Source organism: Staurois parvus, unplaced genomic scaffold (assembly GCF_062004578.1).
Source record: "Staurois parvus isolate SC_StPar_1 unplaced genomic scaffold, SC_StPar_1.0 ptg000678l, whole genome shotgun sequence".
NCBI lineage: Eukaryota > Metazoa > Chordata > Amphibia > Anura > Ranidae > Staurois > Staurois parvus.
The window spans coordinates 261,034-284,119 of record NW_028318474.1 but is presented as its reverse complement, the minus strand read 5'-3'; the positions used below and the strand labels follow the sequence as shown (position 1 = coordinate 284,119).

Genomic DNA, 23,086 nt, shown 5'->3' with positions numbered 1-23,086 from the left:
TCCCTGGAAATCTTGGTGAACACCTCCTGCTGCTCCTATGTAACCTCAGTGACTATCTAGGGCTGGTTCATCATTGCCCTGCAGTGCTGCACATTATGGGTGTCAGCGGGCGGGGGTGACTTTCATTGTGACCAGCGAGTCACCTGTATTACAGCACCCCCAACACATGGCAGTGCCTTGTCGTGTTCCCAGACAATGGTCAGGTGCAGTTCTTGTGATTGGGTGCATTGAATGGGCTGCTTATAGGCTAGGTTTACATGTGTGTGGGTCCTGGCTGTCATGTTTGCACAGGAGCAGCAGCCTGTTCACTTAAATGGACAGCTGTACCTGCGGGAAATACAGGGGAAAAGTCCCCGACCCTTTTTACAAAACACTGCCACACAGAAGGGCATGGGACTCTAGAACCACAAGGTTTTGTGCACGACGAAAATAATTTCATGGTTGGGGGTCACCACAACATGAGGAGCTGTATTAAAGGGTTGCGGCATTAGGAAGGTTGAGAACCACTGTTTTAGAGGGATGGAACCTATGTTTGGTTTTACTGCTATCTGGAGCTGAAAGAGGCTACTTCACATCGGCGACTGCGTTATACCGCTGCCACCGATGTGTATTGTGAGGGGACAGATGCTGGTACATCATAAATGACGCATTGCACTGTTTACATCTTTTTTAACTTTATTGAAATGTCACAAGGTGACCTATCATGGATTTTTATTCAGAAAATAAAAGTAAAAAAGTATTGCATGTCCTACTTTTTGTCAGCATGTGGGAACTGAACTCAAGGCAAATTGTCCTGAGTATGCGCTCGAACTGCGTTGGAGAAGGATGGTCAGTGCAGCTCAATGTACGTGGTGTAAATGATCTATGCCCCTGCTGCCCTACAAACAGCCCTCCAGCTGCCTGCATGCGGCCCGCAGGCTATTGGGTACCATAAAGAAAGCAGAGTGTCAGCGGGGTTCTGGAACGTGCTCTGTATTCCAGCACCTGGCACAGAATGAGAGAGATTGTACTGTGGGCAGAGTCATCTCCACCCAAAGTACAAGCCAAATCCTGACCTGGGAAGACAGAGAGAGCAGCGTGGGAGCGTGTGATGGGGTTAACTTTCACTGCCAGTCCACAATACAGGGGAAGGAGGTGGGTTCACTATCACTGCCAATCCACAATGCAGGGGGGGAATGGGTAAACATCACTGCCAATCCACAGTGAAGGGGGTTAAATATCATGGCCACTAACCACTAACGCAGGGAAAGTTAAATCTGTAAGAGGGACAAAGACAGGCAGACAACTCTGACGGTTCAGAATAGAGCTTCACCATCTAAATTGTGACTCTCAACACCAGGACAGGAAAGTGATGGGAAATCCAAACTTTGACAGCGTTCCCCAGAACACTAAGAGAAGGGGAAGTGTTGTCATTATTACTACTTTCATTGTTTCCTCTATAACCTATAGTAAAAATACATCTTTAATACACAGTTTCAGTGCCTCCTCTTGCCTTGATTTTCCAGAATCTCCATCGTCCAGAAGATCTCTAATGTCTGTGACGAGGTGCTCCACCTACAGAAGATTGCACAGGTAGGCCATACAAGGCTGGACACAGGTACAGCATACACCTCCATTTATTGATCTCATATGTGAGAAAACGAAGGAGAAAAACATAGCAGGGGCTATAAAGTGTAGAGGAACTGCATGCAAGGACCCTTTTTGGTGATTTTCCTCTGCTGTCCTGTTTTTCAGGTCACATGTGTGCAGCGTGTACTCACTCCTGTTGTCTATGAGAAGCTCAGCAGCTGCGGCAGCAGAGAGTACACATTGCACATGTGCATCCCAAAAGAAAAGATGGCGCTCTGTCCCGTGGCACTAGGGGGCGCTGGTCCAAACAGCTGCTCATGACTATCAGGTTGTGGGTTGTTGGAAAGTTTTATGTGTTTATTGGATTTGATGCCGGGGTGATGACAGTTGTCTCCTTTTCTCTTGGGAGAATGAAAGTGTGATTGGAGCCTCCTTTTTACTGTAACGCAGTCAGGCTGCAAAAACTAAAATAATAGATGTGTGCATTTATTTATTTATTTTAACGTTCTAGTGTTCTGCAGCTAGGATTAAAGCGGAGTTAAAGTCAAATATGAAATGCTAAGGATGGTGCAGACTTTTCATTGGAGAAGAGACATGCAATGTCGATTCTGCAATGAATTCAAGGTACCTGGCTGCTCGCAGTGTTCTCTAGAAAGTACAAGTAGCTGTGCCTGCAGACTTCCACATCTGTGATTGTTTATACAGCCTGACTGCATTCGAGTAATAAGTAATGGAGGCTTCCATTGTGCTTTAAATAAATGCAGCTGTAGCCTGACAGAATGTATACAGGGCCCAGGTTCACTGCAGCAAGTGACTTCTTCTGCTAGGTGGTTGTCGATCGTCCTGCTGGTTCTTAGTTCTGTATTGTACTGCCCTCTTCTGGACAAACTCATCAATTGGGAAGCAATCTAAAAATTGTGCTGATTGTAAGTTTTTTTTTATTTTCCTGTTCTCTTGTATTGTTTGTGCAACTCCACTACTTGGGCTGTGTTCACACGTGCGATTACACACTGCTCCTTCCAGTGGTAGGAATCTGTGTATTTCTGCATCTTGAATTGATAGATGTATGTGAATAGCTGCTGAGCCCTTACAATGCAGTGACAAGCTGTCGGCGACTGTAGCTATTTGTGACTGTTGGCACAGGTAGTGATTACCTGCAGTGATGGTGGCTGGACACTTTGCCTGCAGCTCTTTGCACACATCTGTCAATTGCAGCCACAGGAATCCACAGGTTCTAGTCCTTCCCAGCTCTATCCAAAACAAACTAAATTTTGTCTGGACGTACAATTTAGGTCTATAACATCATAACATATTGGATTGTACTTTCCGTTCGGTTGGAAAGCACTACTCCATACAAGCAGTGACGTGCACACACTTCCCCGATGAAGACTAATAAGCCTGAAGCAGTTGTGCAGATTGGAAGAGATGGCCAGCTTCAATATGTACTTCAATAGATGGAAAGAGTGACTATATCTGATTATGTTATTGTGCTTCTCACACTTGTACATCATTAAATGGTGTTAGTTGGCAGGTCTCCTTCCCACCCTTCTCACCCTGGGATTCCTATACGTTCATTGCACTACAATCTTTCCTCTCTCAGCTTTATTTTTGTTAGGTATTTTTTTTCGCTCCTCCCCTTCCTTAAAGGGGACTTGGTATTCCACCCCTCCTTGTTTCCCATTGAAGGTCTCTTTCCCTCTCTTCTATTAGACATCTGCTGAGAAGACTTTTTTTAATTAAAACTTTGTGCTATGGGTGTTTTACTTGACTTTTATCTGTTCAGTGGATGGTTCTGATCAGGACACACATTATTATTGTTTTCTTCTGGGGGTTGGTTAAGTGTCCACATTCTTGTTGAGGTCCATCATTCTTCAGATTGTAGTCTTCCCCTAGTGATACTACCTGCCCTTTTCTGACTCACTAAATTCTTCTTGATACATTTTGTCTGGTCATTAGCAATTTCCATACTTCTTTTTTCATATTTTCATTTAGGCTTCTATAGGCAGGCAAACCGTGTAAGTTCAGAGATGTGCACCCACACCCATACGGATGTCAAGTTGGGAGCTACATCCCAGTTGACATGACTAGAATTGCCTGCATGGGACACCTGTACATCCCCCATGCGGGCAAATTAGGTCCTCACATAGATGGCTAACTTCATCTTTTGCAACATGTTACAGCCATATATAAGGTGTAACATGTACAATGGTGCAAATGCCCCACCATCACACTACTCCCCCATCCCACCTGTGATCCACTGCAGTCTGCAGGAGACCCGCATGGCAACAGTGATCTGCTGAACGCTGGTGCAATGCTTTCCTGGCTCCTAAAACAAATACCAATAAATGCACTTTTTTTACCTGCAAAAAAATTTTTGTTAAAAGGTGAACTTATCCTTTGCAGCTCAGCTGTGCATTTCTGCCGCCCCCCATCCGCAAGTCAAAATGAAGCTTAAAGCCTCATTCACATGCGTACTACAGTGAGGCCACATTTAGCTGCACAGATATACACATGTATTCTGTGTATCCCTGTGCAGACAGTCCCATTGATGTCAATTGTGACACAGTGGCTACATAAGAATGCATAGGTATGCGGTGTATTTCTGTGCAGGCAGTGCCATTCACGTCAGTTGGGTGCAGCTGCTGCATGGACACAGCCACTGTTCCTAAGTCAAGATGGCAGCACTATCGACTTCCGGTTCCGGTGCCACATGTAGAGGACAGAGACTCCGGAACAGACCTGCATACAAAGCTTGCTCAGCAGCCCGGGAACCCACACAGGGGACATCTTTCACCCCCTACTGCACCCCCCACACTTCACTACCACATGGAGCAGTTTCTGATCCCCTCCAGTGCCGGCCCTGTCAACTCTCCGGCCGTCCGCTCCGACCGCGCCATCGCAGAGACACAGGCAGCCAAGATGGCCGACGGCGTGGACACAGGGAACACAGTCTCCGATGCACAGCGACACACCAACAAGGCAGATCATCTTGAAGACCAGTATGGTAGGATCGCCCAGGCTGTTGCAGCTTTGCTCTCCCCAACCATTACATCTGCAGTGGGCAGAGCAGTGTCGGTGGACATAGAGCAAATTAGAAAGAAATTGGGAGATAATGCTAAACGAATCATCGAGGCGGAACAGCGAATTTCAGACATAGAGGATGAATTGCAGAGTTCCCAGGCCGCAGCACTTCAAGTTACTCAAACCCAGCAATACATTCTAGACAAGATTGATGGCCTTGAAAATCGATCTCGCAGAAATAATTTGACAATTATAGGCCTTTCAGAATCATTTACCGTTAACTCTCCGGCTGACTTTTGTGCTACATGTCTCCCTGAGAGGCTGGGTGTCACTTCTCCTTGTCTCATGGAGCAGGCACACCATATGGGAGCTCCGGTACCAGATTGTCGCTTACCTCGCCCTAGAATAGTCCGCTACCTCAATTACGAGGACAGAGTTGCTATTTTTAGAGCTTTCCGTTCAAAGCGCTCACTTCAAATTGAGAGCCACAAAGTTCTGTTATTTGCTGACTATTCACAGGAGGTGTCGCGTAAGCGGAAGGCGTTCCAACCTGTTTTTGCTGCTCTTCACCAGAAAGGCATAAAATTTACCCTAGCATATCCTGCTACTCTGCGATTAACAAACCAATCAGGTAAATGTAAAAGTTTCTCCCATCCTGAGGAGGCGGCTGACCACATGCAAGCTTATCTACATATCCCACAAGAGCTGTGCTCTTCTGCCTTGTCTTCACCCCCTAAAGGCCCCAGAGAACAACGCAGTCTGAGAAAGGATCCACCTAAAAGGCCTTGATACTCTGCGGGTTCACGCCATGCGATGGTTCCCACCTAACAAGGCTTGGGTGCTTGGAGTTATCAATGATATCTTTTATACATTCTATGTGTTCTTTCAGATTCAGTCTCAGTCTTGATAGCAATGCTATTATGAGTCGGCTCTAATCTGTTATTTTCTGCAGATTTAGGGATTTGCTCTCTGCCATGAGGCAATTTTGCATCTCTCCCAGCCTTCTGATATGCCGCGCTGCAATTTAGAGGACTGGAGTGGGGGAGCTAGTATACCTTCTTCGCTCTCCTCGTCTTTTTGGGGTGTACTACGGTGTACTACCTAAGGCCTTCGATTATCACGATTCTCATTACTTTTTTAACCTCTGGACTGCAGCTACAGCGTATCCGGTAACGCTGTCTAGTTTTGGTGTAATACATGTGGAAAAATGTGAAGTTCTGGCTTCCAGATGTTATGTTCTGGTTTTGTTTTTATTTGTTCCCCAGTTGGGTCCTCCTGATTTCCTTTCCCTTAAACCTCATTTCTAGGCCCTCAATGTCAATGTGGGTTTGGTTGGGCACACTCCTAATGCACACATACTCTCTTCTTATGGTATCCACGGATTTCATATTACACTTACTTTCCCCACCATCAAATGGCCACAATGAAAGTTATCTCATGGGATGTAAAAGGCCTCGGTCTCCTAATAAGCGTATGGCAATCTTACGACATCTCAAGCGTCTCAAAGTGGACGTTGCTCTGCTTCAGGAAACACATCTTACTGTGACGGACGTTTGCCGTATGAAAAAACTTTGGGTGGGACAGGTATTCGACTCCTCCTCTACAAACGTGAAAGCAGGCGTATTGACCTTTCTTAACAAAAATTAAGATAGTGGTAAGTGAGAAGACGGACAAGGAGGGTCAGTTAATCACTATCCAGGTGCGCATAGGCCGTAAAGAAGTTGTAACTAGTAACATTTACGCATCTAATTCCCCAGCTAAACAGTTTTTTCAGGCTGTAGCCTTACATATTTCCCCTTTTATCCACCTCCCGCTTTTGGTGGGAGGTGACTTCAATTCAGTTATGAATGCGAGGGAGGACAGGTCTTTGTACATTCACAGGCAGGTCGACCTGGCCTCGACCACTTCCACTCCACTCCTTCAACTTGCAGAAGCTATGCAATTAGTAGACGTATTGTGTCTTTCGCAACCTATGGGTAAGGAATACACCGATTATTCATCCGCCCCCACCACCACACCCTTTCTAGGATTGACTACATCCTCTGCAACCACAGCCTTTTACATCATGCCACTGACTCTACGATACATGATATAGCGATTTCAGACCACAGCCCGGTCTCGTAAAATCTGACAGGACTGCTGTAGGCTTCTATAGTTTTTTTTTTTTTTTTAATTTAAATATTTATTGCTTTTTCAGTTAAATACATATTCCATCATATTCACATAAAACATACAAAACCATTACTTATTTCCCTTTCTATAACCATTTCCCTCGCCCACCCAACACAACTCCCCTCCCTCCCACCCCCCCATTCTACCCACTCCGCATCTCTTCCTTATCTTCCATATAAAAGCAAGAGGATCTTTCACTTCTTCACACACTATATCTTCCTATATTTCACCTTCAATCCGAAATTCTTCCCATTTTTTCCATTTCACATAATATGACCCCATCCTGTCTTCCTGCATATGGTACAATTTCTCCATTCTACAAATCTGGTTCACTCTATCTACCCAGTCTTCCTCCTTCGGCACCTCTGTCTTACGCCAAAACTTGGGTATCAGACCTTTTGCTGCGTTTCGATAATACTATATACCCGATTCTTTATATTTATTCACTGATAATTCTGTGCTATGTAAAAGACAGGTCTCTGAATCCAATCCAATATCCATCTCAGTGATCATCCCAATTAAATGAACTATCATCTTCCAAAATACTTGCATTTTTGGGCACTCCCACCATATGTGATACACCGTGCCTATCTCCCCACATCCCCGCCAACACAACTGTAGGCTTCTACAGTTAGGCTGTGGCGCTTCCCTTCCTACTTAGCTCAGAATCAAGAACTGCTTCAGGTTCTACAAGATACCTGGTCTGACTTTGAACTAACGAACGCTGACCACAAACAGCAGCCAAATTTATTCTGGGAAACTGGTAAGGCGGTCCTTCGTGGCCGAATGATCTCATTCTCCATAGCTTACAAAAAAAGTTATCAGAAAAATATTGTGAAGCGAGTGACGCTTTGAGGGCAGCTCAGGGGCTCCTGTCTCAAAAGAACACTCTGGATACTAGGATGGCTTGGCGGGAGGCAGAGGGACGTTTTGATTTATGGGCGGATACCCAGGAACACATGTTTACCTCGCATTTGGAACAGCAGTTTCATAAATGCGGCAATAAAGGTGGAAAACTGCTTGCCCGTATGTGCAAGGGACCTTACACCCCGACTCACATAACCTCCCTACGGGATCAGAAGGGGCACATGGTTTTCACTCCATCTGAGGTGAACCAAATACTTCAAAACTTTTACTCCCAGTTATACGGGCCGGATCCAATGGATGAAAATAACGCAATATCCTTTCTTGATCAGGTGTCCCTTCCGCAGGTTGACCCTCTGCTTTTATCTGCCCTCAATTCACCAATCACCCTGCAGGAAGTTACTAACACAATCAAGTCTATGTCCAAAGGTAGGGCTCCGGGCGCGGATGGGTATACCTCTGAATTCTACAAGTTGACTCTTTAGATGGTGGCCCCCACTTTGGTTACTCTCTACCGGGAGATCCAGGGAGGGGGACACTATCCACCCTCGGGCTTTCAGGCTCATATTAAATTGATTGCGTAAAAGGGTAAGGATCCCTTAGAAACGGGATCTAACCACCGGATCTCTCTTTTGAATATAGACTGCAAAATTCTTTCCAAAATAATCGCTGACAGACTAGCGTCAATAATGCCATCCTTGGTTCATTCAGCACAGTTGGGCTTTACTCAAGGTCTCTCGGCCACCTCAAACATTCGTAAGGTTCTTACGGTTTTAAAACATGTTCCTGACCCTGCTGACCGTCTCCTGTTTAACCCCTGGCTTGCCTGACCATCCTTCTGCCTGATCCTCTGTACCGTGCTGCCCGTGAGTTACTGAACCCGGCTTGTGACCCTGACCATTCTCTGCCTGATCCTCTGTACCGCGCTGCCCGTGAGTTCCTGAGCCCGGCTTGTGACCCTGACTATTCTCTGCCTGCTCCTTAGGTACCTCGCTGCCCGCACGTTGCTGACCTGGCCTGCCTGACTACGCCTTACAGTACCCAGACGATCCATCCATCCTGCACAGATCCAGCCATCCCTGCTCACACCTTCTGCCTCTTCACATCAGGCTTCCTACCTGCATATCCCTTTGGCGGATCCCTCTACCACGAGCAGGTGTACTCAGGGGCCGCGACCTGGTTCCTGTCTGCTCCAAGTCCATCCCCACCATCAGGGGCCCTGGTGAATAAGCAGACTGGGACTTAGACTCCGCGCCCTGGGGAATCCTGTCCTGAGGACTGCTAGGGGTATCACCAGACGGTCGTTAACAGAACCATATGGCCGGCCTGACCCTTCCACCTCTCCAGCCCTGACTGCACCTGTGTTCCTGCACATACTAAGATTAGTGGAAGGTTGGTTTATTTGGGTAGCTAATAATAAATTATATTATTATATAATTCCTGAAGCCTGTTACTTCCCTGTGTCAGTCCACACATTTCTGGTCTTACCGGGAGCCATGACAGATGCCTTATTAGGCGTGAGTTGCACATGTCTCCATCTCTTCATCATTCTAGGCCACTTCTCGCTACTCCTGTGTCTGACAAGGATCCCACGGAGGCACCGACCACCCTGGGGACCTCTGTCATTCTTCTGGCTTTAGCGGATATGGCTTGGAAGGCCCCACTGGTTCTAGCCTCCCCCCCTTAGTTATCATCTTGTTTATTACTTTGAAACCTGTAATATGCTCATTGAGCTTGATTACATCTTTTTTTATTACCTATTCTTTTGTAAGTTTAGACCACTGCTCTGACTCTGAGTACACTGTTGCATCTACTGTATTGTTGTTTGAAACCCCAATAAAAATATTATTAAAAAAAATAAAAAAATGGCAGCACTGGGGATCTGAAGACTAGCAAAGGATCAGCCCAGTAGAAGATAGCACTGGACTCATGCAGCTACAGTATATAGCCCGCCATTCATGTCGTCCAGCAATGTTGTGTCATGTCATTCCCGATGAATATTACATAAGTGGTGATCTGCCGACATGGCAAACCACTGCTCCTTCCAATCCTCTCGTTGAAAAGGGATGGGGTTATGTTCCATTGTATAAGTCATCTTTGCTTGATCCCGATAATCCTCCTTTCTAGTACAATTTCTCCTTACTCTGACAAATTGTACTTTAGGGACATTCATAAGCCAGGAGGTGTGATGACAACTGTTCAGGGGTATATAACCATTGCGATCTACCGTCTTGAAGAATGTTTTTGTTAGTAGAGGATCCTTTTCCAGCATAATCTCCAAATCTAAAAAATTGATAGTCTTCTCACTTATCACCCAAGTAAGAACAATATTCTTACTGTTAAGATTCAACTACTCAAGGAACGGTGTCAAATCATCTCTCTCTCTTTCCCATAACATGATAACATCATCAATGAACCTATTCTACATCTTCAGCTGTCCAGGCATACCATTATAAATAACCTCACTCTCCCATTTTACCTTAAATAGATTTGCTATGCTGGGTGAACACTGGGCGTCCATAGCTATTCTTCTGATTTGTTTATAATAGGTATTTTCATACCAAAAATAATTATGGGTAAGGCAATAATCAAGACATTCCATAAGAAACTTTTGTTGGGTGCGTGGGAGAGTATTAAATGCTTTTAAACCCCGTTTAACAGCTTCCACCACATCCTGATGACCAATACTTGTGTACAATGAATTAACATCTGCTGTAATTAGCAAAGTCAGACTCTTACCTATTACTTCATTCTCCAGTAACTGAATGAGATGTTTTGTATCTTACAAATAAGATTGCGTTTTAGAACTAAAGGCTGCAAAAATTGGTTTAAATTTTCACCCAACCTAGCCCCTACTGATTGGATGCCGTTCACTATTGGACGGCCAGGTGGATTAACTTTATTTTTAAGTAATTTGGGGATAGTATATATAACAGGAATCTTACAAGAATAAGAAAACAAATATCTTCCTTCTTTTTTGTTCATTATACCTTTGGACATACCCTTATACACTAGTTTATCCAATTCTTTTTTATATGTAATAGTTGTGTTCGAAGGTAATCAACAATATGTATTTCATTATTTATTAATAATCATTTCATTTTATTTATATATTTTTTAAAATCTTTTTTCTTTGATCCATGTCAATCACGATGAATGATGCACATACAGTAGGTGGTGATCTGCCTACATGCCAAACCACTGCTCCTTCTAATCCTCTCACCCAAAAAGGATGAGGTTATGTTCCATTGTATAAATCCAACGTCATTCATGTCGTCCGGCAATGTTGATCCATATCAATCACGATGAATAACACACATAGGCGGTGATCTGCCGACATGGCAAACCACTGCTCCTTCTAATCCTCTCACCCAAAACGGATGAGGTTATGTTCTATTGTATAAATCCAATGTCATTCATGTGATCTAGCAATGTTGATCCATATCAGTCACGATGAATGACGCACATAAATGGTGATCTGCCGACATGGCAAACCACTTCTCTTTCTAATCCTCTCACACAAAAAGGATGAGGATATGTTCCATTGTATAAATCCAACGTCATTCATGTCGTCAGGCAATGTTGATCCATATCAATCACGATGAATGATGCACATAGGCGGTGATCTGCCGACATGGCAAACCACTGCTCCTTCTAATCCTCTCACCCAAAAAGGATGAGGTTGTGTTCTATTGTTTACATCCAATGTCATTCATGTCGTCTAGCAATGTTCATCCATATCAATCACGATGAATAACGCACATAGGCGGTGATCTGCCGACATGGCAAACCACTGCTCCTTCTAATCCTCTCACCCAAAAAGGATGAGGTTATGTTCCATTGTATAAATCCAACGTCATTCATGTCATCCAGCAATGTTGATCCATATCAGTCACGATGAATGACACACATAGGCGGTGATCTGTCGACATGGCAAACCACTGCTCCTTCTAATCTCACCCAAAAAGAATGAAGTTATGTTCCATTGTATAAATCCAAAGTCATTCATGTTGTCCAGCAATGTTGATCCATATCAGTCACGATGAATGATGCACATAGGTGGTGATCTGCCTACTTGGCAAACTACTGCTCCTTTTAATCCTCTCAACCAAAAAGGATGAGATTGTGTTCCATTGCTGGGGAGAACCAGAATTCCCCAAATTCTGCATTGGCAGCCACCATAATTCTCTCATGTCTTAGCCTCTTTGAAGCTGGAGCATCCCTCCTTTTTTTCTGATTTTGGGATTTATTTCTAGGTCTGTGCTGGACTTGGAGTCCAAATGGATAACATGGATGTGATTTGATGAGTGAGTGATTGATAGGAATGTGAAACTTACTTCTGTTTGGAAGGTTCCATAGGCGTGTGTACAAAAGGGACTCCGTCCAACTTTTTCCAGTATCTGTCTCTCTAAGAGCACACTTTTCGGTTCTTCTTGCAGTAATTTCCTCTTCTGTACCACCTTGACTGCCAGTTTCTTGTTGGTGGCAGGATGGGATGCCAGGGCGACCTAAAAAACACAGGACACAAATGATTAGAAGCAATTCAGCTCCGGGTTCTGAAAAGGTTACCTCTGGGTCTAGCAGCAACCCCCCCAGCCTGGCTACGATTGTTAGTCTTAGTTTGAAAACAGTTTATAGAACGGGGAGTCAGCAGGATTTTGTGCAAGTTTTCAGTGGTTTTGACTGTTAGTCAGTAACTTCTAGACTGTTAGGGATTGGGGATAGCTTTCAATAGGCTTTTAGCAAGCCGCAGTAGGCTTTTAGCAAATCACAGCCAGCGCTCACTCTGAAGTCTGTATTCAGCGTTCATAAATTGGGGCTAAAGGCTATGAAGCTGTGCAGCCAAACGTTATGCAATCTGCTATATACAGTTTAAATGTACGTCAGCTTATTTCCTTATATACCAAAGGATTTGTAATTCTGTCTTGCATCTTTTTGTGTATTACACCCCCGACAGACAGTACACCACTAAACATGACTTAGTGTGTAAGCCTGGATTCACTCTACTCGCGTTGCATCCATGTAACACAGTAAACGCACTGGAGATGATGTGCGTTGGCATGCTATTTTTTCATGAGTGGTGTAAAATACCAGTATTGTAGCTTTCTTAAAGCACATTGCATTTACATGCATTCTATTCCAGTGTAACCGAGCGCCAACTAATGTATCACACTGGTGTAAACTGGTCCTATGGGGAAAGCATGGATTTCAGCTTGGCATTGAGCAGCACAGCTCAGTGTGTGTAGTGTAAATGGGAAGTGGTAAGGAATAGAGTGGTGTGACCTCCACCTACGACCTACTATTTGCCGACTGGCAATAATAATAACCACTAACTGGCAGTGCATTAAACCCTCTGTTCATAAATCTTTGATTACTTACCTTTCCGTAACTACCTTGACCAAGTATTTTATGAAAGATAAAGCTGTCAAGATTAGAGTCGGCTGGTGGATGCATTTCTAATTTGGTGCCAGGCACATCCCTGACTACCTTGTTGTCATTCTCACCGGCTGCCTGGTTGACTGGTTGTCTGAAAGCCTCATCGACTGGCTTGCTAACAGCCTCATCGACTAGCTCACTGACAACCCCAACGACGACCACCATTGGGGATCAGTGTGCCTGGTTAGAGCCAAACTCAGCCCCGATGTTTGGTGTGTGTAACATGTGTGTAACATATAACCAAAGACAAACCTTTTTCTCTGGATCATACAGTACAGGACACAGGACTTGTATTCATAGACCATGAGATCTATTTTGGGCAGCCTCAGGTCAGGGGTTGTTTACAAGAATGCCAGCTGTCAGTGGTGAGGGGTGAGGGGTTAGATCCACTGTCATATTTGTATTGCTGGCTGTATCCCCATTAGAGAAATGGACTCTCTCTCATGATTTCCATAAAGAGAGATTCATAGAAAATGTTTCATCCCAACTCTTATCATTGCCCACAGCAACCAATCAGCTTGCAGCTTTTATTTTTCCCCACACAGGTTAGAAAATGTAAATGTAAAGGCTAATTGGCTGTGCTCCAGTGAAGACTAATTAACCCCCCCCCCCCCAGTATGTCACAATTCTGAGATATTGACCAATTAACAGAGGGAAGGAAATACATCATTTTTAGTGGAAATGTTGGCACATTTTCCATGTGCCAAGTCAACCAAATTCTGTATGCCTATTTAATTAGCGCTTGCTGTGACAACATCATAAAAGTGATTCCTGCCATTTTATTACTTGCTCTTGTGGGGGTGTTGGGGCGCCAGATCCAAGCATGCTTATGTTGGCGCACGGGAACGGTCACTGAAGTATAGCACTTGTCATGTGATTTGGCGCAGCTGGTGCAACACCACATAGAACTTGTCTTATACCATTCCACAATTTAGAGCACGGAATATGCAGCAATATTCTCACCACAAAACCGGCGTATTTCCCTTTTTTTTGTAGTTCTCCCGGTGTGACCCCCTTGAAGATATTGTCTTTGTGGGGGCCAGTGTTTTATCTGAGTGCGACATGCCTGCCCCAGACCATCCAGATGTCTGTGTAATGTCCTGTTATGTAATCAGCCTGTCCTTTTTTTATCTATGTAACCAAGCAACAGGAGATGCCTGAGATCTCTGGATAGGGGGGCTTGGGGGGATTACAGTACAGTGGCTTGTCAGGGCCCAGGAATGGGGTTGTGAAAGGAGACCTGTGGGGGTACACAGGTGTGAACAGCACAGTGACCTGTCAGGGTTCAGGGATTGGGGTGTGAGGGGAGAGCTCTGGGGATACATGGGGTATAGTACAGTGACCTGTGGGACTCACAGATCAGGGTGTGGGGGCAGAACTATATGGGTACAGGGGTGTAAAGTACAGTGACCCTATCGGGGCACTAGTTCTAGTGACACCCCATTTTTTCATCACTTTGAGAGAGTTTCTCTCACTTCGGGTATTGGCTATGGGACTGGAAGTGAAGGGAAATCTCCCTATGGGACACAAATGGCAGAAAAACAACCTGACAGGTGAAAAAAGAAAGTTTTGTCTTAGATTTACTTTAAGGGCTCATTCACATGGGCACTCAGCTCCATACAGCAAGAAGAGGCATTTCTTAGGTTTCCTGCCCCAGTGCTGCGCTGTGTGCAGGCACCCCATACAAAGTGAATGGCCACACATTGGCTGTATGGACTTGCGCAGTTTGACAGGTATGAAGGGCCAGGTGCAGCTCCTGTGCGTCCGGGTGCGTTCACCTTTCAAACTTGGCTGTGCTGGTGAGTCCATACAGCAAACAGCTCAGAACTAGTACATAAAGTAAACAGATGTTACTTGACGAGCGCCTATGTGATTGAGCCCCAAGGTTTACAGTCTTTTCTAGTATATGATGACCCCTCACAGTGCATGTTATGAAGGAAGTAGAGAATCTACTCAGTGGCCCTGCATTGTATGCAGTAAAAAGAAGCTGAGGGGATAAAGGCCGGTGCGAGTATCCTGCGACCCAGGTTGTGGTTTAGAGGACCTTTGGTTAAGTGGGGGTCTTTGTTCAGTCTTCATACGTAGATTTAGGAGACGTTATGGCGGTCAGTTACACTTTCACTGTATTGCTTATATTTGCGGTGACTTGTGTTCTACATGCTGGTTCGATGTATAACCTTCCCAGTGAGGATAAAGGCCTAGTTCACCTTTACCAAAAAAACTAGCTATGTAGATAAAAACAAAGTGTTCAGCTCTGACTAAAGTGAAATAATACCCTTGCTATAGATGTGGGCCATTTATGTACCTTATCTGCACGGGCATGTTTTTTTTGGTAAATGTGAAGTAACCCTTTAATGACTTGGAATATGCTGGATCTTCACGTAGGTTGCCATTTGACCCTAGGCCAGGCATGGTGTGGTATGGGCTGGTTACCTTTTCCAGAAAATAGCCGGTGCAGTCTGGGGGCTCCAGCCCATATTAAAAAAAACTGCAGCTTTGTAAAATGTTCATTCATGTTATTGTCATATTCTTCTCATACTTATGGACTATGGTTTAAGTCTATATGGACATTTTGTTACTGTTTTTGAAAAATTTCTACTAACCTTTATGTATATTTGAGGAGTTTTTTTTTCACATTGAGATTTGACCTATCCTCAACCTCGATCACTCTTCAGAGGTGTGAGGGTCTTCATAGGGCTCATGGATAATGCATGACATTTTAGGTTAATTTGACCACATATAATGGTTTCTTACACGTATTTATGATTACTGCACTCAGTTTATTCAATTAATTTTTTTCAAATTTTGATCGCCCTTCAGAGGGGTGAGGGTCTTCATAGGGCATATGTATGTAATTATTTAGTGTTTTATTTTCAATTTTTGATCGCTTTTTAGAGGTGCAAAGGTTTCTATAGTGCTCACAAAGTTTTAAGGGTTCACCTAGCACAGTATCCATTTGAATTGGTCTTTTAAGAGACAATATCCTCATATACTTGCAGCTTTGTGACTTCAGTTGATTGGGGATTTGCGCAGTTTACATAAATAATGTATTGTCAACGTTAAAGTGTTACTAAACCCCAGACCCTGCATTCACTATATACGGTCTCCCACAGTACACTAAACATGGAAATCCAATTATTTTAGTAAATATAAACTGCTCTTCAGCAGTTAGAGCAGTCTTGTGACTTCTATCAGTGTCCAGCTGAGCACTGATTAAAGCTTGTAGGAGGAGTTTTGCATTTTGCTTTAGGAGGATGCAGAACCCCTGACCTCTGTCTGGACAGTGCTGATTGGCCCTGTTAATCACATGCACTCTCCTAAGAAAAAAAAAAGAACCCTAGTAATACATACCAAACTGAGCATGTGCAGAGTGACTCCGCACAATGTCTTAAGAGGGGGACACTGAAAGAAGGAGAGGATCAGAGAAATCAGGATCAAACTACATTTTTACACAATGCAGAGGATTAACCCCGTAGGTTCCACAGGGAGTATAACAAGCATGCTTTACTGCATATACAGACTGATTTTACTGTTGTGGGTTTTGTAACACTTTTTCAATCTGTGTTGAAGGAGAAATAAGAGGCAGAGCAAAAATAGATGAATTACACGATACAAAAGGTATAACCAGTACTTAGAATTTATTGCATTCTATTCCTGGTGCAGTGATTGCATTGACACTATAGATACAAACGCATGGAGACGGCAACATGAATTGTAGTTGAGGTAGTTGCTTTTCAAAGAGGTAGTGATGAGGCCCGGTGACATCACGGTGCAAAGTCCACATCTCAGAAAAACCTTTGAAATAGTCACAAGATAAATGCTTGTCCCTGCTCCTTCTATCTCACCACTTCAGTAATATTTTTGAGATGACGGTGATGGTTTGAGCTGGGCAGAGAAGCTCTGCAACTATTCTCCTCCTTTTAGGACAATAATTGGGGTCCGTTTAGACTTCAACTTCAGAGCTTAGGTACTGCTGGTCTCTTTCAAAAGAAGCACTGCTGAGATTTTAACTGCAGCAAATTCAAGAGCCGGAATAATTGATAACAATGTATTCAATGTCACCGTGATTTTCTATTATAATTATTTCCTCTTCACTCTCCAGCACAATGACTTCTACCTCACTGTCCTTTGCTGCAATATCCTCCTCTTCCTTCTGCTCCACAAGATCCATGGTTTCTTGGGTGGCAACTTCAAAGTTCCAAGGAAAATGAAGAAAATCTAGAACAACTCTGACTTGGTTCCTGCAGCTGGGGTCTTGGGCAAGAAGTATGTGAAATAAATCTTGAGCCCTCCTGCTGACATTCTCCCAACCACTTGGTGGTGGAACATGGTCAGAGTTGTTCTGCCAGTAAATAAACCTTTGAAACCATAGATCTTGAGCTGAAGCTGTTTCCCATGGATAGTTTCCAGTGAGAAGAACATACAATACAATACCAAGGGCCCAGATGTCAACACTAGGATCCACGACAATTGACTCCCTGTGCTCCAGTTCACAAAGTTCCGGGGACATGAATGTGTTGAGGGGTGCCATTGATGGAACAACTGTACCGGCAAACTGAGTCAGTCCAAAGTCACTTAATTTCACATTATGACATCTCTTGTCCATAAGTAAAATATTGTCCGGCTTTAGGTCCCTATGCACCAGGTTTTTGCTGTGCATATATTCAAGAGCCTGGGTAAGCTGTAGTGCACACCGTTTGACCAGCTTTTCTGGAATTCCCATCTGGAAAAGTTAAAACAATTAATTATATGATATTTGGCTTTAAAATAACACTATTTTACTAAAAAATAATATTCAATAATATCAAATTCAATACAACGTTGGTTACTTTTTAAATCTGCAGATGGAATTCTATGTGAACATCAGTGCAACCGATCTCCAACTACTTCAGCAATAATTGGGCAATGAAGGAAATATGGGAGGTCTAACTGGTTTTAAATTTTACCTCTGGCTTAAACACCAGACTAACCTTTAATATAGAATGGTGAAGGATCACAACCTGTATCATGATTGTTATCTATGTGCCCACTAGGAAGGGAGGGGGGAAGGAGGGATGTAATCTCTATTTTTGTCTTTCTGCTTTTAAAGACAAAATTAATGGCGAATGCAAATTTTACAGTTGTCACAGAACAAGAGATGAGGGGAAATCATCCAATGGGGACAACTGTTTAAGAGGGGAATTCCCCTAACGTTGTAGACTTCCTACTACCTCCTGTTCCAACTTCTTGATTGGATTAAGGAAAATCTTGCCCAGATGGTGCAGAGAAAATAGCTGACTGGGGATTTTAGCCCTTCCTTAGTTCTCTCCAACCAGGCCAACAATATTTGGTATAAATGCATGCAATATATAGAAAGTATCATCCATGACAAAACACCAGTTTCTATTAATCTCCAGGATCCCTAGGACTAATCTATAGAATTAGCAAGCAAATGCTAAAGTGTCAGCTACTTCATTAGCTTTACTTACCCCTGGCTGGATGATGGAGTGAAGAGATCCAGCAGGTGCCAATTCCTGGCTGATCATATAACAGTCTGAGTTTTCCAGAATTTTCGAATGGGTAGATATTATGCCCTCGTGTCCAGTAACAAAGAGTGACATGCAAACTTCATGAAGAAAGGCTTCTAGTCTGGTTCGCTCCTTTTTTACCTTTTTTAGGGCAACAAGGCTACCTGTTAAAGAGGAGGGAAAAAAAGTTGATTACAATAAGACTTGGACATCTAAAACTCTGGGTGATGTCCAATACTTGAGCCCATTCATTTTACATAGACTGGATGCTTTTCTTCAAAATGTAGCCATCTTCTCTAGGCCCTCGCTAGCAGTGAGATATGTAGCTGCCCATGCAGCTAGATCTATTGTCCCTTCCCATCTAAATGCCAAGTGTCTAGGTTGTGCATAGTGGACCATCAGTTTATAGTCAAATCTGTTACATACTTAGCTGCCTATGACCCACTATAACTGTGTGTGATCATCATGAATCTGTCATGAGAGAAAAAGGAAGCCTGCTTTTGGTGAGCTCTTCTTCAAAATGCCAATTACCTGGCTGCCATATTGAATCTACCCAATTGAATTTATAGAATCCCTGACCTTGAACCTGTATGCAAATATGTACTTTTGTAAAATATCAAGGCTTGCTCTGTGGCATAACAACCAGTAGCTAGCACTTTCAGGAGGAGTTCAAAAAATGTGGCCTTCATGTTTTACTCATGGCAGGTTGTTAAAGATATGCAAAAGGACCAACTCAAGAAATTGATAACAGGTGGAAAGGCTTTTGTTTTCTGTAGGAACAATGCCAGCTGCCTGAATGGGATTTTGCACTGTTCAACCAGTTTTTATATTTTGTTAGTGCTGAATTAGATCTTTGTGCATCATGGTCTTTTCCCCAAATTTATGCAACAAAACCCCTACCTCTAATAAGGTCATTTAATCAGTAAAGATGCTAATGTTTGTGCTATCTGTTCTAGATGTTCAAATGGTCTGCAAATTAGAAATTTTTTTGTAATTATTTAAGAATTCACTTACCCAGTTCCCTGTCAACAGCCATCACAACTTCTCCATAACTACCCTCGCCAAGATGTCCCAGGATTTCGTATCGCTCTTCTCCAATTGTTTCATTCTCACAAGTTAGGTGGGCTGCCATTGTGAATATAGCAATATCAGATGTTCTGTGCAGAAATCGGTATCCAAAAGATCTTGAGGACCCTAAGAAGATATGTGAGGTCCACAAACTATCTTTTGTCTTTTTGTAGAGAAGTTGAGCCAGGATTCAAGCCAGGAAACCACAAACCTTCATTAGAATGCAAATTGAGGCATCACTTGAACTTAACCAATCAAGGTGATTCCTTTCTGTTTGTGTCTACAGGTTCAGGTCACAATAGGTAGTAGGGAGTGGGCATGTCTTTATTGTCCCAGGTTTTAGATTGCTAATGTTGAAATGTGGGCCTCTGAGGAAATTTGACATGTTCAAATTAAAACTTGGCGAGATTAGCTCTATGCAAACTGGTGTTGTAGAGGATGTCAACTATTGGTTGGAAATGACCAATTCTCACTACTCTGGTCTTGGTATTAAATATCTTCTGTTCCAATGATTTATTGGAACTTTTAATTTCTTTAAAGTTTCATAAACCATTTTATGACTATAGTGTCACTCCTAATATAGTGTACTACAGAAATCTAAGTAATATCTTGGTCAGAGCTCCAATTAGCCTGTGTACTGCTGGTTTGTTGGGTTGTACAGGGTTTTTATGCAAAACCTTGATATTCTAACAAAAGGTTATTCAAATATATATCTGAATGATTAGGCTTCTACTGATTAGTATCAACACCTCATCCCTACTACAGAACATTTACTAACCATCACACATTTTATAATTTTTATTTTAATGCAATGCTTGAACAAAAATGTACAAATCTAAATAACAAAGTATTGTTCAATGGTGTGTAACAAATATATTAAATAAAATGATCTCCTATACAGTGAGGGAGCCTTGCTCAGTTCTGTAATACTAGAAGTTTTTTTTTTCTTTTTTTAAAATAGAGCAAAACTATTTGGGGGGGGGGAGGGGGATAGAGTAAGGCTACCTTCACAAGTATGCAGGTTGAGTTTCTCCATTGCATTTTGTGTTTTTTGCACCTGTGTTTTTGATGCAATTTTGTTTTATTTTTCTTGTAGCTAGGCAGATTTAAAACTCATCAAAAATGCACTACATGCTTCTATGCAGCACTTTCATTGACATCTATAGAACCAAAAAACTCAACTTTTGGATTCCCAGATAGAAATGATAAACTGACAAATATCCGAACCTTCTTTCACTCTATCCAAAATAAACAAAAGTTTTGCCTTTCAGTTATTTTTAAATTGTGTATACACCTTTGGCTACTTGGTGAAACAAGGGCTTTAGTTTAGCCATTTATAGGCTATTAAATATCTAAATGGTTGCATATATAAGATTATGATTTGCATATTAAGGTTTTTATGTAATTTTTAATTTTTGAAATTAAAATGAGTGGTATTTTGTATTGAAACTGCATGGGTTTGCATGGTTTTATTTCCCAAGATACAATAGATACAAAAGATACTCAGCTGTCAATTGAATTGAGGATTAGATGTGAATGGGAATATCATTCTGCAACTCTTGATTGTTTTGCAGTCTCAGGATAAAATATTAACTTTGTGATAAAGTGTTTAAAAATTGAATTACCCTTAAAGCGGTAAAGTTGATTTTAAAAGCACCGCAGCTAACATTCTGGCCTTTTTTCACCCTATTCAATCTTCTAGTAATACACAGGTCTAACAACAAAAGGTCTCCCCTGTCTTTCCATATCTATTGTTTAATGTTTGTTTACTAGTAAAACCTGGAGATGTAAATGGTAAAGTTCTACTACTTTATATGCATGCTCAGTACTCCACCCAAGCACAGGGTAGAGCAATCTAATCAACTTTTGATTTAGTTATGTAGTTAAAAAGCTGTCTAGGTATTGTTTGCTAAGAATTGCAGCAAATACAGAACTCCTCCCTTTCTGGGACACACCTAACACAGAAAAGACCACAGTGTTTAGAATCCAATTAGCAATGACAAGGAGGGGGGGGGGGGGCTTTACTAAAACTGGAGCCTGCAAAATCTGGTCCAGCTCTGCATAGAAATCAATCAGCTTCCAGAAACTGAAGTTTGAAGCTGATTGGCTACCATGCACAACTGCACCAGATTTGCACTCTCCAGTTTTTGTAAATCAAACCCAAAATTACAATCTTTTGACCACTAAAAGGCTCCTATATAGTTCATTGGTTTAGCCATCTGCCTGGAGTTCATTTTTACTATCATTGCTCTTTTTTTTTTTAAACAAAGCTTTATTTGAATTTTTCAAATTACATAAACTCAGCGGATGAAACACTCCAAAGATGCTTCTTGGCAACAAAGTAACCTCTTTTTTTTTTTTTTTAACAGTACTGATAGATTGACCAATATGAGCAATACAAAATGTTGCATAGAAAACTGATCAGAAAGATTCACGATATGTCAGCAGTTAGAGCCTCTGAACAGAAACTCTGAAGGCAAATGAGAGAAAAGATGGGAGGCATTGTAAGTCAGTATAGAGTGTAGGGAATGTGTAGTGGTAAGCTATGATATATATCCAAAGATAAGAAGGTCAGGCAATACCACTAAACTTTGAATGAGAACTGGGGTGCTTAGAGTATGTCAGTTATCATGCGTAAGACATGAATGTTGAAGTAGGAAAGAAGCGTATGTAGAGGAGATAATCAAAGAAGAAGAATCAGGGAGATAGGTAGGTCTATTCAGAAGGAGAAAAAGGTTGAGAAGGAAGCTAGTATGGAGAAAAGATGGAGAAAAAGATGGAGAAGAAAGAAAGAAAAGAAAAAAAAAAAGAAAGAGGTGGGAAAATGATGTTGGAACGGGCCAGAGGATCCCCTTCCAGGAAGTCGTTAAGAATATTTGGTGATGAGCCAAGCGCTGTGGTTTGAGAGAAAAATAGAGCTAGAGACGACTCCCTGTAACAAAAAGTGATATACGTGTTGTGAGCCCTCGCTGATTAAGGGTGGGAGGAGAAGTTATAGAAGAATGTGCGATGAAGATGAAGTATAAAGAAAAAGATAAAGGAAGTAGATGAAAGAAAATGTGGCTTGGTTGCCTAGGTTGGCTAGAAGCGGTGTGAGAGCAGCAACAAACGAGTATTGTAAATGTTTTAGATATAGACATGCACAACTTAAACCCTCATAAATCAAAACAATAAGTCTGGGTTTACTAGATCATGTTTCCAGATTGGGGCATCACAGAAGAGCCATGAAGGAAAAACTGAAGCTCTGTGGTTGGAAAGGATTTTTGAACATAGAGTCTCCATTTTCGATTATATTGATCCTCACGGTGCTGGAGGGATGAGGTGAGAAAGTTAAGCTGGTCTAGACGAAGAAGTGCATTAAGAGCTGACTTGACATCCGAGATATTAGGAGGACTGTTGGAGACCCACTTTTTCAATATGGCTCTCCTCGCGACCATCAGGCAAGAGGA

General features: G+C 42.5%; 2 protein-coding genes across 3 annotated transcripts in view; one reads left to right on the top strand and one right to left on the bottom strand.

Annotated features, from left to right (window-relative positions):
• Window positions 1-23,086, top strand: part of LOC149447636 (uncharacterized) — a 279,294-nt gene that overhangs the window by 28,978 nt on the left and 227,230 nt on the right. For both annotated transcript variants that reach the window (XM_089652264.1, XM_089652262.1), the window contains exon 2: window positions 1,506-1,572. The gene's annotated coding sequence lies outside the window, so the exon portion shown is untranslated. The remainder of the gene's footprint in view (window positions 1-1,505; window positions 1,573-23,086) is intronic.
• On the bottom strand, window positions 17,084-19,701 carry LOC149447643 (serine/threonine-protein kinase SBK1-like). Its single transcript, XM_089652245.1, has 3 exons — window positions 19,584-19,701; window positions 18,531-18,733; window positions 17,084-17,785 (listed from the first exon to the last, which is right to left on the bottom strand). The coding sequence occupies exons 1-3, from the start codon at window positions 19,699-19,701 to the stop codon at window positions 17,084-17,086; spliced, it is 1,023 nt and encodes a 340-aa protein (XP_089508371.1).

Bases quoted from the DNA above. Each gene is read 5' to 3' on its own strand.
- LOC149447643 (XM_089652245.1), bottom strand. From the start codon at position 19,701: ATGGCAGCCCACCTAACTTGTGAGAATGAAACAATTGGAGAAGAGCGA. The intron at 18,734-19,583 runs GTAAGTGAATTC...CCTCTTTAACAG, and splicing joins GGCTGTTGACAGGGAACTGG to GTAGCCTTGTTGCCCTAAAA. The intron at 17,786-18,530 runs GTAAGTAAAGCT...TAACTTTTCCAG, and splicing joins ACTCCATCATCCAGCCAGGG to ATGGGAATTCCAGAAAAGCT.